This window comes from Bos indicus x Bos taurus, chromosome 23 (genome assembly GCF_003369695.1).
Source record: "Bos indicus x Bos taurus breed Angus x Brahman F1 hybrid chromosome 23, Bos_hybrid_MaternalHap_v2.0, whole genome shotgun sequence".
Taxonomy (NCBI): domain Eukaryota; kingdom Metazoa; phylum Chordata; class Mammalia; order Artiodactyla; family Bovidae; genus Bos; species Bos indicus x Bos taurus.
In genome coordinates this window covers 12,298,674-12,311,356 of record NC_040098.1, presented here as the reverse complement: position 1 = coordinate 12,311,356, position 12,683 = coordinate 12,298,674, and the positions used below count along the sequence as shown (strand labels likewise).

The window sequence follows — 12,683 nt, the reverse complement described above, 5'->3', positions numbered from 1 at the left end:
CCAGAAACATCCCCGTGCCTCCTCCTAGACATTAACCACACCCCTTGCTCCCTGCCATAAGGTGGCTACTAGCCTGGCTTAACATCACACATTAGCTTTGCCTGGTTTTGAATATTATATAAATGAATGACGTTCAGTTCAGTTACTCAGTCGTGTCTGACTCTTTGCAACCCCATGAACCGCAGTACACCAGGCCCCCCTGTCCATCACCAACTCCAGGAGTCCACCCAAACCCATGTCCATTGAGTCGGTGATGCCATCCAGTCATCTCATCCTCTGTCATCCTCTTCTTCTGCCCTCAATCTTTCCCAGCATTAGGGTCTTTTCAAATGAGTCAGCTCTTCACATCAGGTGGCCAAAGTACTGGAGTTTCAGCTTCAATATTAGTCCTTCTAATGAATATTCAGGACTGATCTCCCTTAGGATGGACTGGTTGGATCTCCTTGTAGTCCAAGGGACCCTCAAGAGTCTTCTCCAACACCACAGTTTAAAAGCATCAATTCTTTGGCGCTCAGCTTTCTTTATAGTCCAATTCTCACATCCATATGTGACTACTGGAAAAACCATAGCCTTGACTAGATGAACCTTTGTTGACAAAATAATATCTCTGCTTTTTAATATGTTGTCTAGGTTGGTCATAACTTTCCTTCCAAGGATTAAGTGTCCTTTAATTTCATGGCTGCAATCACCATCTGCAGTGATTTTGGAGCCCAAAAAAAACAAAGTCAGCCACTGTTTCCACTGTTTCCCCATCTATTTGCCATGAAGTGATGGGACCAGATGCCATGATCTTAGTTTTCTGAATGTTGAGCTTTAAGCCAGCCTTTTCACTCTCCTCCTTCACTTTCATCAAAAGCCTCTTTAGTTCTTCACTTTCTGCCATAAGGGTGGTGTCATCTGCATATCTGAGGTTACTGATATTTCTCCCAGCAATCCTGATTCCAGCTTGTGCTTCATCCAGCCCGGCACTTCACATGTGCTCTGCATATAAGTTAAATAAGCAGGGTGACAATATATAGCCTTGATGTACTCCTTTCCCAATTTGGAACCAGTCTATTGTTCCATGTCTGGTTCAAACTGTTGCTTCTTGACCGGCATACAGATTTCTCAGGAGGCAGGTAAGGTGGTCTGATAGTCTCATCTTTTTCAGAATTTTCCACAGTTTGTTGTGATCAACACAGTCAAAGGCTTTAAGCTTAGTCAATAAAGCAGAAATAGATGTTTTCTGGAACTCTCTTGCATCGAAAAATTGCTTTTTCGAAGATCCAATGGATGTTGGTAATATGATCTCTGGTTTCTCTGCCTTTTCTAATCCAGCTTGAACATCTAGAAGTTCACGGTTCACATACTGTTGAAGCCTGGCTTAGAGAATTTTGAGTATTACTTTGCTGGCGTGTGGATGACTGCAATCGTGCAGTAGTTTGAACACTCTTTGACATTGCCCTTCTTTGGATTTAGAATGAAAACTGACCTTTTTCTAGTCCTGTGGCCACTGCTGAGTTTTCCAGATTTGCTGGCATAATTGAGTGCAGCACTTTAATAGCATCATCTTTTAGGATGTGAAATAAGCTCAACTGGGATTCCATTACCTCCACTAGCTTTGTTCATAGTAAATGCTTCCTAAAGCCCACCTGACTTTGCATTCCAGGATGTCTGGCTCTAGATGAGTGATCACACCATCATGGTTATCTAGGTCATGAAGATCTTTTTTGTATAGAAACAGAGCAAGACCTAGCTGAGCAAGATCCAGTTTTTCCCACTGCCAGTCCCTCCCATGAGGAAGCTTACACAAGCCTTCAGCCTCATCCACCAGAGGGCAGACAGAAGATGAACCACAATCCTGCAGAGGCTAGAATGAAAATCACATCACAGAAAGTTAATCAGAATGAAAAAAACAGAGGGCTATGCTCCAGATGAAGGGCCAAAACTTCAGAAGAACAACTAAACGAAGTGGAGATTAGGCAACCTTCCAGAAAAAGAATTCAGAAGTGTGATAGTGAAGATCATCCAGGATCTTGGAAAAAGAACAGAGAAGATGCAAGTAATGTTTACCAAAGACCTAGAAAAACTAAAAAAAACAAGCAAACAGAGTTGAACAATACATTAGAAGGAATCAATAGCAGAATAACTGAGGCAGGAGAATGGGTAAGTGACCTGGTGGTCACTTACAGATGTCTCACATCCATAAGACAGAATGGTGGAAATCACTGCTGCTGAACAGAATATAGAAAAAAGAATGAAGAAAAATGAAGACAGCCTAAGAGACCTCTGAAAATGAAAAGTGAAACTGTTAGTTGCTCAGAGACCCCTGGGACAACATTAAATGCAACAACATTTGCATTATAGAGATCCCAGAAAGAGAGAGAAAGAAAAGACCCCAAAAAATATTTTAAAAGATAATAGCTGAAAATTTCCCTAACATGGGAAAGGAAATAGTCAACCAAGTCCAGGAAGCATAAGAGTCCCAGGCAGGATAAACCCAAGGAGGAACACACCAAGACACATAGTAATCAAAACTGACAAAAATTAAAGATAAAGATAAAATATTAAAAGCAACAAGAGAAAAATGACAACTAACAGACAAGGGAACTCCCCATCAGGTTATCAGCTGATTTTCTCAAAGAAATCCTATGAGCCAGAAGGGAATGGAATGATATATTTAAAGTGGTGAAAAGGAAGAACCTACAACCGAGAATACTCTATCCAGCCAGACTCTTGTTCAGGGAAAACCTAAAACCAAGAATAATACTTTACCCAGCAAAACTCTCATTCAGATTTGACAGAGAAAGCAAAAGCTTTCTAGAGAAGCAAAAGTTAAAGAGAATTCAGCACGACCAAACCAGCTTTATTTGCAACAAATGGTAAATGAACTTCTCCAGGCAAGACACACAAGACAGGGAAAAGACCTACACAAAATAAACCTGAAACAATTAAGAAAATGGTAATAGGATCATACATATTGAAAATTACCTTAAATGTAAATGAATTAAAATGCACCAACCAAAAGACATAGACTGGCTGAGCAGATGAAAACATGTGCATGAACGCACTTCCACTTACCACATCACTCTGCTTCACCCCCAAATTGTATGTAATTATTTTAATCATGTTATCATTGTGACTTGCAACTGTAATTATCTTTTTTAAAAATATGAATTTATTTATTTTAATTGGAGGTTAATGTAATTATCTTTTATTTTTTTGTCTGGCTATTGATTGTGAAAACTGATAAATATCTTCTACTATTGTAAAAAAGAAAAAGACGGTGAAGCAAACAAAAGTGAAAATGACAGGACCCCTCAAAATATTCGTGTTCATCATTTCATAATATCTATCACAGCTTTACTCCACAATCTGAAGAGAAGAAAATATAAAACAAACATCTTTTCCCAAGGGAAAAAAAAAAAAGAATATTCCATAGTTTATTTATCCATTCTACTGTTGAAAGATATTTGGGTTGCTTCCCTGGGAGTGAAAATATTGTGTGTGTGTGTGTGTGTGTGTGTGTGTGTGTGTGTGTGGTGTGTGTGGTGTGTGTGGTGTGTGTGTGTGTGGTGTGTGTGGTGTGTGTGTGTGGTGTGTGTGTGGTGTGTGGTGTGTGTGGTGTGTGTGGTGTGTGTGTGTGTCAGAGCTTCCCAGATGGCTCAGTGGTAAAGAATCTACCTACCAATGCAGGAGACATGGGTTCAAACTCTGGGACGGGAGACCCCCTGGAGAAAGAAATGGCAACCCACTCCAATCTTGCATGGGAAATCCCATGGACAGAGGAGCCTGGGAGCCACAATCCATGGGGTCACAAGAGTGGAACATGACTTAGCACTACACAACAACAATGTATGTATGTATGTATGTATACATATATACATACACACACTTTAATAAATAATGACAAATAATTTTCCAAAATAGTTGTATCTATTTACATTTCTATCAAAAGACTACTTGGCTCCATACCTGTGTAAATATATGGCATCATTAAAATGCAATTATAGTTACTCTGACAACAGGGTGTGTCGTGGTATTCCATTATGTATTTCACAGATCATTAATGAAGCTGAACAATGTTTCATGGATACGGAACAATTGGACAGAATCTTTTGTGAAGTGCCTAGTTCTTGCCCATTTTTAAAACTGGGTTATCTTTCTTTTTCTTATTGATTTGGAGTTCTGTATACATCCAGTGGCTCAGATGGTAAAGAATCCGCCTGCAATGCCGGAGACCTGGGTTTGATCCCTGGGTTGGGAAGATCCCCTGGAGGAGGGCATGGCAACCCACTCCAGTATTCTTGCCTGGAGAAGCCCCATGGACAGAAGGGCCTAGTGGGCTGCAGTCCATGGGGTTGCAAAGAGTTGGACACAACTGAGCAACTAAGCGCACGCGCGCGCACACACACACATCCATCCAAGTATAAGCCCTTCACTGATTGTATCTTTAGCAAGTATCTTCCACTTTGAGCATGCTTTCTCTCTCTTGATATATTTTGGTGAATGGAAATTCTTAATTTTAATGTGATACCATCAGTATTTTTATAAAGTATCCCATGTATGGGCAAAATTGGAAACAGTTGAGAACCACTGCTCTAGCTGCTTGCTGGGAGGCGGAAAGCTGCATTGCCCCAAGCAGCAAGGTTTGTTCAGACTCAAGTGTCCCCAGAAGGGGTTAAACTAGATCATCTCTAACGTCCCCTTTCCAGTGCCAATTTCTATTCTGCTCACGGTGCCTTGCCAAGAGTGCCGAACCAATTTACTTAACATTTATGCTCTCCTTCAACACCATGCCAACTCAACTTAATCCTAGTGCAGGAAGATACTTTCTCCAACAGCTTAAATCTAGCAGTTTTATGCATGCAAAATAAGGCTGCTGGGCAGGCCAGCAGGATACCTGTGATACTATGAATTATAATAAGAAATATATATTTGGTATTCATCCCCATTTCTAGCACAGAGTTTCTAAAACCCTTGAAATTTCCTAAGTGGTAAGAGAGATCAAGGTATTCTTTGTTATGTTAATGAGGTGACTTTTGGAATGCCCCAGGGTCACCTACGAGGTCTGGCTGCCAAGGGAACCAATCCAGTGACTGGAGGGCTGGAACTCCGTCTATCTTAGTTAACATCAGATTTCAGTCCCACCCCTCAAGCCCTGGGAGGGGAGAGAGGCTCGAGGTTGATCATCACTGGCCAGTAATTCAATCAATTACACATATATAATAAAGTCTCCATAAAAACCCAAAAGGATGGGGTTTAATCAGGGAAGCTCTGTGTATTCTCCCATATACAACCCTAAAGGAAATCAGTCCTGAATATTCGTGGAAGGACTGATGCTGAAGCTCCAATACTTTGGCCACCTGATGCAAAGAACTGACTCATTGGAAAAGACCCTCATGCTGGGAAAGATTGAAGGCAGGAGGAGAAGGGGACGACAGAAGAAGAGATGGTTGGATGGCATCACTGACTCAATGGACATGAGTTTGAGCAAGCTCCAGGAGTTGGTGATGGACAAGGGTCACAAAGAGTCGGACACGACTGAGCGACTGAATTGAAGTGATAACATCTTTTTCATGAGGATGTTCACCTGTATCCCCGACCATATCCTTTTACAATAAACCGGTAAATGTAAGAAAATGTATTCCTGAGTTGTGAATCACTCTGAAGCTGATTAATTATATCCAAAAGGGGAGGTGGCCATGGGAACCTCTGATTTAGCCAGTCAGCCAGAAGTACAGGTTAAAACCTGGACTTGCAACTGGCACCCAAAGTTCAAGGACAGGGTCCTTGGAACCTCCAACGTATAACCAGTCAGAAACACAGATGTTAGTTAACCTGGGGTTGTGACTCGTATCTGAAGTGGAAAGCAGTCTTGTGGGACTGAGCCCTCTATCTGTAGAATCTGATGCTATCTCAGGTAGACAGATGCGGGGTAGGGAGGGAAATCCCCCATACCTGTTGGAAATGGTCTCAGAATCATCTTAATACCCTTCCTCCTAACAGGTATCTTTAAAATCCTTTCAACCAGAGCAGTGCAAAGTGGTGTCAAAAGACATTTCATACTTCCTAATCCTTAACTGGTTACAGTAGAATTTCTCTCACTTCACAATCTATATTTTCACTGTATTTGCACTTTAGGTACAAATTTCACATATGCACTTCAGGTACTTCCTAATTGCTGGGTCTATACATTATTTCAACTTCCTTAGTATTTGTGGTTTTCAAATTTGTTTCAAGCAAAAAAAAAAAAAAAAAAAGTTAAAAGTTAAGGAAATCTTCCTTAGATTAGAGCACTAATACATGAAACATGTTAAAAGTGAGGGACGGGGTTTGCTGTAGGAAAGGAGGGGGAAGAGAAGGAGCAAGTGTAATCAGTGCAGCTCCTCCTGTTCCCCATGCCCTGAATCACAGGTGTACCCTAGAATCATCATCAGATTCCCAAGGTCTCTGGACCTTTGATTCACAAGAGACGAAACTCCCCGGTAACTTAGTTTCTGGAACAGGACCTATTGCCCCAACACAGGTGTTCCTTTGCTGTTCAGTCGCTACCTCATGCTGCACTCTTTTGTGACCACATGGATTGCAGCCCCCAGGCTCCTCAGTCCGTGGGATTTCCCAAGCAAGAATACTGGAATGGGTTGCCATTTCTTTCTCCAGGGGATTTTCCTGACCCAGGGATCGAACCCTCATCTCCTGCATTGGCAGGTGGACTCTTTACCATTGAGCCACCAGGGAAGCCCAGATGTTCCTTACAAAGTAACTTATTTTGGCATAATCTAACCTCTGGCAGCATAGAGAAGTAGCCATCTCTGGGCAAGACAAGTAAGTAGCTATGGTAGAAGATACATTTTTTAATCTTTTAATTTTGTACCATGTATTACCTTGAAGGAGGGAAAAAACCCTAACCTAAAAATAAATAGGCAGGAGGGAGATTCAAGAGGGAGGGGATATACATATACCTATGATTGATTCACATTGATATATGGCAGAAACCAACACAATATTGTAAAGCAATTATCCTCCAATTAAAAATAAATAAAAATTTTTAAAAATCCAATAAAAGTATCTAGGCTTCTCTGGATTACTGTACCTTGTTGTCCTTAATTGTCCACTGGCCCTCAGCATTCTGTTTCAAAATACAGTGGTTTCGGGAAATCATCAGAGGGCAGATTTTTGATACCAACTGGTATGTAACACCAAATCCTCGCCCTACAGTCACCTAGGAAGATAATAACAAAGAGACACAATCAGCCACGGCACTGAAAAAGGAGGTCCTTTACCGTCTTGTCAACCAGCAGTATTCACAAGTCTTGACTTACGAAACCAGACTCCCACAAACCCCAAATAGATCGTTAGTCATCTCCTCCTTCATTTGCCACTGGAGCCACTGAGTAGAAAAAGGCAAAAAGCTGTGATGAGATAGTTGAACAGAGTTAGCCATGGAGTATTAGGGTTGGTTAATGAGAGTCAATTCCTAGGCAGGTTGATCAGAAGTCGGGGTCCCCGAAGAGGAGAAAGGGGTCTGGGGCTCTCGAAGCAGAGACAGGGGTCTAGGGTTCTCGAGGAGGAGGAAAGGACAAACTTTTTTTTTCCCTCTACATTCCTTAGTCTTAGTCACATATACCATTTTTTCCTTTAAGCCCAGAACTGATAATTACACAACAAACAACTCAGTTTAAACTTCGTACTAAGGATTATATAACAACAACGTATCCTGCTTGAGGACAGTTTCTCCTTCCTGAAAACCTTCTGGCTAATCCTGTTATCTTAAAATGTAAATTATGGGAGTAGGTCTAGTAAGATCTTTACAACCTTGAGACATTCTTTTGATTTATTATTTTAATAACTAGTTAAAAAGTATATAACTCCCTTGCTAACACTCGGGAAGGGGGGCTCTCCATCCCCCTCTGATATCTACATAGAAGCTTTCCTGTCCCTTTTCACTTTAATAAAACTCTGCTGTACAAAAGCTCTTGAGTGATCAAACCTGGTCCCTGGTCCTGAAGTTAAATCTTCAGATTCTGAAAGGCCACTCATAGGATGGAGGATTCCTTTCTACACACCCCCATCAACTAGTCTTAAACACTGCCAAGAACTATAGCTTCTATACAAGACAGTCTCTCCAATTTTTTAATGGCTCTGACTTGGCCTCTTTCTTCCTATAAATTCCATTCTTTGACCCAGGCTCTGCTCTGGGCACCACCAGAAAAATCTCCAATCCCCCCTTTTCACATGGCAGCTATGAAGTATCTATCGAATCTTCCCTTTTCTTGACCCTGTGTTTCCAATTACTTCGAAGTAACTCCATGGCATAGGTTTGAGTCTTTCTGCCATCCTATGGGTCTGTGAAGAGACCTCTGGTTTGCTTTTATTCCTGGATGCCACATCAAGAAAAATAAACCTAATTTTTATTACACAGATGGATGCAAGCATCACTTTCCCAGTCCTAGATATTATCACTGGAGCATATAAAATGCATTGGCTTTCATGGCAGATATATCACACTGTCAATGTATCCTTAGGCTGAGGAATAATTAGATCTCTTGGTCTAATCCTCCCCTGAAAGAAAGAAGGAAAGTAAGCCGAGCACCAAAGAACTGATGCTTTTGAACTGTGGTATTGGAGAAGACTCAAGAGTCCCTTGGACTGCAAGAAGCCCAAACCAATCAATCCTAAAGGAAATCAGTCCTTTAGGAAATATTCATAGAAGGACTGATGCTGAAGCTGAAACTCCAATACTTTGGCCACCTGATTCAAAGAACTGACTCATTGGAAAAGACTTTGATGCTAGAAAAGACTGAAGGCAGGAGGAGAAGGGGATGACAGAGGATGAGATGGTTGGATGGCATCACTGACTTAATGGACCAGAGTTTGAGCAAGTTCCGGGAGCTGGTGATGGACAAGGAAGCCTGGCATGCTGCAGTCCATGGGGTCAAAAAGAGTTGGACATGACTAAGTGACTGAACTGAACCCTCCCCTAAAAATTTTTATGCTAAATCATGTCTCTTCTATCCTGAATTTGACTAGTTGGATTCCAGTGCAGGATCAATTGATTCCTATTAAATTTCATCTTGTTAGTTCAGCCTATCATGAGCTTGTCAAGACCTTTCTAAATTTTTCATCTGCCATCAGACATACTCAGTATCTCTTCCAGCTTGAGTCACCCACCAAATTGATATGATGCCCTCTGTACCTTCATTCAAGACACAGATAAAAAGATTAAAATAGGCTGCAACCAAAGGCAAAGCTCTCAGGACAGTCTAGTAAACATTCTACCACACAATTCAGCGATCGCCTTCAACAGTTATGAAATGAAAGTCGCTCAGTTGTGTCCGACTCTTTGTGACCCCATGGACTATATAGTCCATGGAATTCTCCAGGCCAGAATACTGGAGTGGGTAGCCATGACCTTCTCCAGGGGATCTTCCTGACCCAGGGATCGAACCTAGGTCTCCCGCATTGCAGGCGGCTTCTTTACCAGTTGAGCCATCCCTAGTGTCTCAAGAGGGTAAAGCATCTGCCCACTGGGCAGAAGACCTGGGTTCGATCCCTGGGTGGGGAAGATCCTCTGGAGAAGGAAACGGCAACCCACTCCAGTACTCTTACCTGGAAAACGCCATGGATGGAGAAGTCTGGTAGGCTACAGTCCATGGAGTCACAGAGTCAGACAAGACTGAGCAACTTCACTTTCAACAGTTATAGTTCAACCAAAAGATGAAAAAGTCTTTATTTTCCATTTTATCCATAAGGACAGGTTGCAATGAACTCCCAGTTCACATCTAACATATTTTTTTGACAAACCAGTCGAGTTCATAATAACCCTGTGAAGGAAGGAAATAAGATTCTTCTGGAATCCAGATCACAGAATTTGCTGCTTTTTCTTCTTGGTACACAAGTCACCTCTTTAATGATCTATAACCCCAACCTTACCTGGGAATATTAAGCCAAATAGTCTGTGGTTTTCTAAAAGATGCCACTTTTGTTCCTTTTGAAATTCTTTCAAAATAATTCCTGTCCTCAGTCCCTCAAAAAGCACCACAGCTCTTTGCCCCAATCTATTCCTCCCCACAAACTCTCATCTCAGTAACTCATACAACCACCCAACCCACTGCTTAGCCTCAAACCCAGGAGCCATCCATGTCCCTCATCCGGATCCACATTCAAATCATCAGCAAAATCTACTGGCTGTTAATTCAAATATGCCCTAAATCTGTTCACTTCTATCAGTGGCCTCTATCTTAATTCAAACCACACTGCTTCCTCTAGTTACGCTGTTTTTGCTCCTGTGCTAGCCCCCATTCTTTACACAGTAGCTAGAGTAGTAATATAAAAACCTTAAACCATGTCTTCCCCTTTCTTAAAATTCTCCTTCCTTCCACAGTCTCTAAGGCGCTCAATGTCCTAACTCCATCTCTTCAGTTTATCTCACATCATGGTTAGAAACACTGACTTCTACCTGAGGGTATTTTCACCTGTCTCCTCTGATTAGAACATTCTTCTTTCAAACATTTGCATGGGCTCCTTCCCATCTTTCAAGTTTCAGCTCCTCAGAGGCCTAACCCTGATTACCTGATCTAAAGTTGCTGCCTGCTCCTTCCCTCGCCATTGCATCCCTTCCATTATTAGCATGTGCTTACCACAATCCAAAAGTACCTTGCTTGTTTCACTTATTTTTGTCTACTTTTGTTTTTCTAAATTTATATTTAGAATTTAAATTTCATGAGCAGGGACCTTATCCATCTTGTGTACCACAGTATTTCTGTACTCCTTAGAGCCTCTTTCTGCTCGGTAAATATTTGTGAATAAATGGAAGAATAAAGAGATCTTGCTTATGAGTCCTCCTGGATTCCAGGAGATGGGTGTTTTTTAGGTCAGAAGTTGGAAAATGGGTTATTACCACTGGAAACCACGGAGCAGCAGCCAGGAACCTTACAAATCTGACTTGTTTGCCTTTAAAATGTAGTGATCACCTCAACCAAAATCCTGAGTCTGAAGTTTCTCAATGTTTTGACAGTTTGCCAGAAATTAATTATAGAAGTTCCTCTGAACACACCTATCCTTTAAAAATGGAATGTTAAGGATTTATCTGTCATCCATATTCAATAAGAATTTCCATTTAGGTAGCTTTATTTCTAGCAAGAAAGTATTCAATATTCCACTTTAATATTTGAGGGGAGACAGACTGCCATTATGGGTAGCCTGGAGAAAATAATACAAAAAAGGGAATAATGAGTGCTTTTTCTGAAATTGCCTATGAACTCTGAATCCAGGAAAAGAAGGAAACACTTTTTTGTCTTTCCCTTCACTATCTGGTCCTAGAATATACCCTGATACACTGATAATTCATCTACACCATGGTCAGAGTCTGCATGAGCTTATCTGAATATCCATCATCATTCATAACATAAAAGTAAATTTCCCAAGGGAACTGAGTGCCAACAAATTATCAATTAACGGCTATGGGTTGCTTCCATTTACAAAGTTGTGCCAGCCTCTTCACTTACTGACAGTATTAGCCTACAAGTTAATCCTGTCCTTACCCACCTTTACTAATGCTTTCCTCCTAGGCATGACTCCTGCATGCGTGTATGCTAAGTTGCTTCAGTCGTGTCCGACTCTGCAACCCTATGGGCTGTAGCCTACCAGGCTCCTCTGTCCTTGGGATTCTCCAGTAAGAATACTGGCATGGGTTGCCATGCCCTTCTCCAGGGGATCTCCCAGACCCAGGGATCAAACCAGCGTCTCCTGCGACTCCTTCATTGCAGGCAGATACCACTGAGCCACCGGAGAAGCCCAGGCATGACTCCTACTGTATCCCAAATGACCATCAACTCCTCTTGGATGATCCTTTCCCTTTTAACAACTCTCTTAGGGCTTCCCTGGTGGCTCAGCTGATAAAGAATCTGCCTGTAATGTGGGAAACCTGGGTTCAATCCCTGGGTTGGGAAGAACCCCTGAAGAAGGGAATGGCTACCCACTCCAATATTCTGGCCTGGAGAATTTCATGGACTGTATAATCCATGGGGTCACAAAGAGTTGGACACAACTGAGTGACTTTCACTTTCACTAGGGCAAAGAGCTTCGTGAAAACCAAATACAAGAGAAGAAAAAAAGAAAAATGAAGATACAGTGGTTTTCCCCAAAGGCATAGATATTTATAGGGCCTGGGAACTAGCTAATTTGCAATAAGTCTATCTGTTTTTCTACCAAGCTCTCTTGACTGGTTTAAGAAATTTAAAGACACCCATTCAGGCAGACAATTTGCTACAGTATTTCCTTCAGTGAAATGAGAGGAACTTTCATTATTACAGCTGAGACTTTGGGGGAACTGGGAAGGCAAGAAACTGACCTTACTCTGCTGTTGTAACTAAATGGTATCAGCATACCTCCTAAAATCTTGTGTGCACCATCCTGTGCTATGGTTTGGGGACTGTTACAATTAGCAAGACATCACGTCTTGGCTTTGACTCAAGCTCTGCTCATACACACTGCATGCTGTGTACGAACCATTTCCTAAGATCCGACCTGCAGACAGCCAGGCCTATGAGGAGAGCCCCATTAGAGGTAGCCTCACAAAAAATTATCCGATAGTTTAAAATATGTATAGGAGCACTTTATAGTCCCCTTGCCCTTGCTGCAGAGTCTTTAACTCTTTCCGCCTGCACCCTCCCCAAGATTCTCAGTACTACCAAGCTATT

General features: G+C 41.7%; 1 protein-coding gene across 5 annotated transcripts in view; it reads right to left on the bottom strand.

Annotated features, from left to right (window-relative positions):
- Positions 1 to 12,683, bottom strand: part of RNF8 (ring finger protein 8) — a 37,172-nt gene that overhangs the window by 20,046 nt on the left and 4,443 nt on the right. For 4 of the 5 annotated variants that reach the window (XR_003507995.1, XR_003507994.1, XR_003507997.1 and 1 more), the window contains exon 2: positions 7,076 to 7,204. Coding sequence is in view for 1 of the 5 variants with exons in the window: in XM_027524259.1 (XP_027380060.1) it covers positions 7,076 to 7,204 (129 nt within the window). In the remaining 4 variants the exon portion in view is untranslated. Of the gene's footprint in view, positions 1 to 7,075; positions 7,205 to 9,591; positions 9,807 to 12,683 lie in introns of all 5 variants that reach the window. The other variant, XR_003507996.1, reaches the window with a different exon arrangement.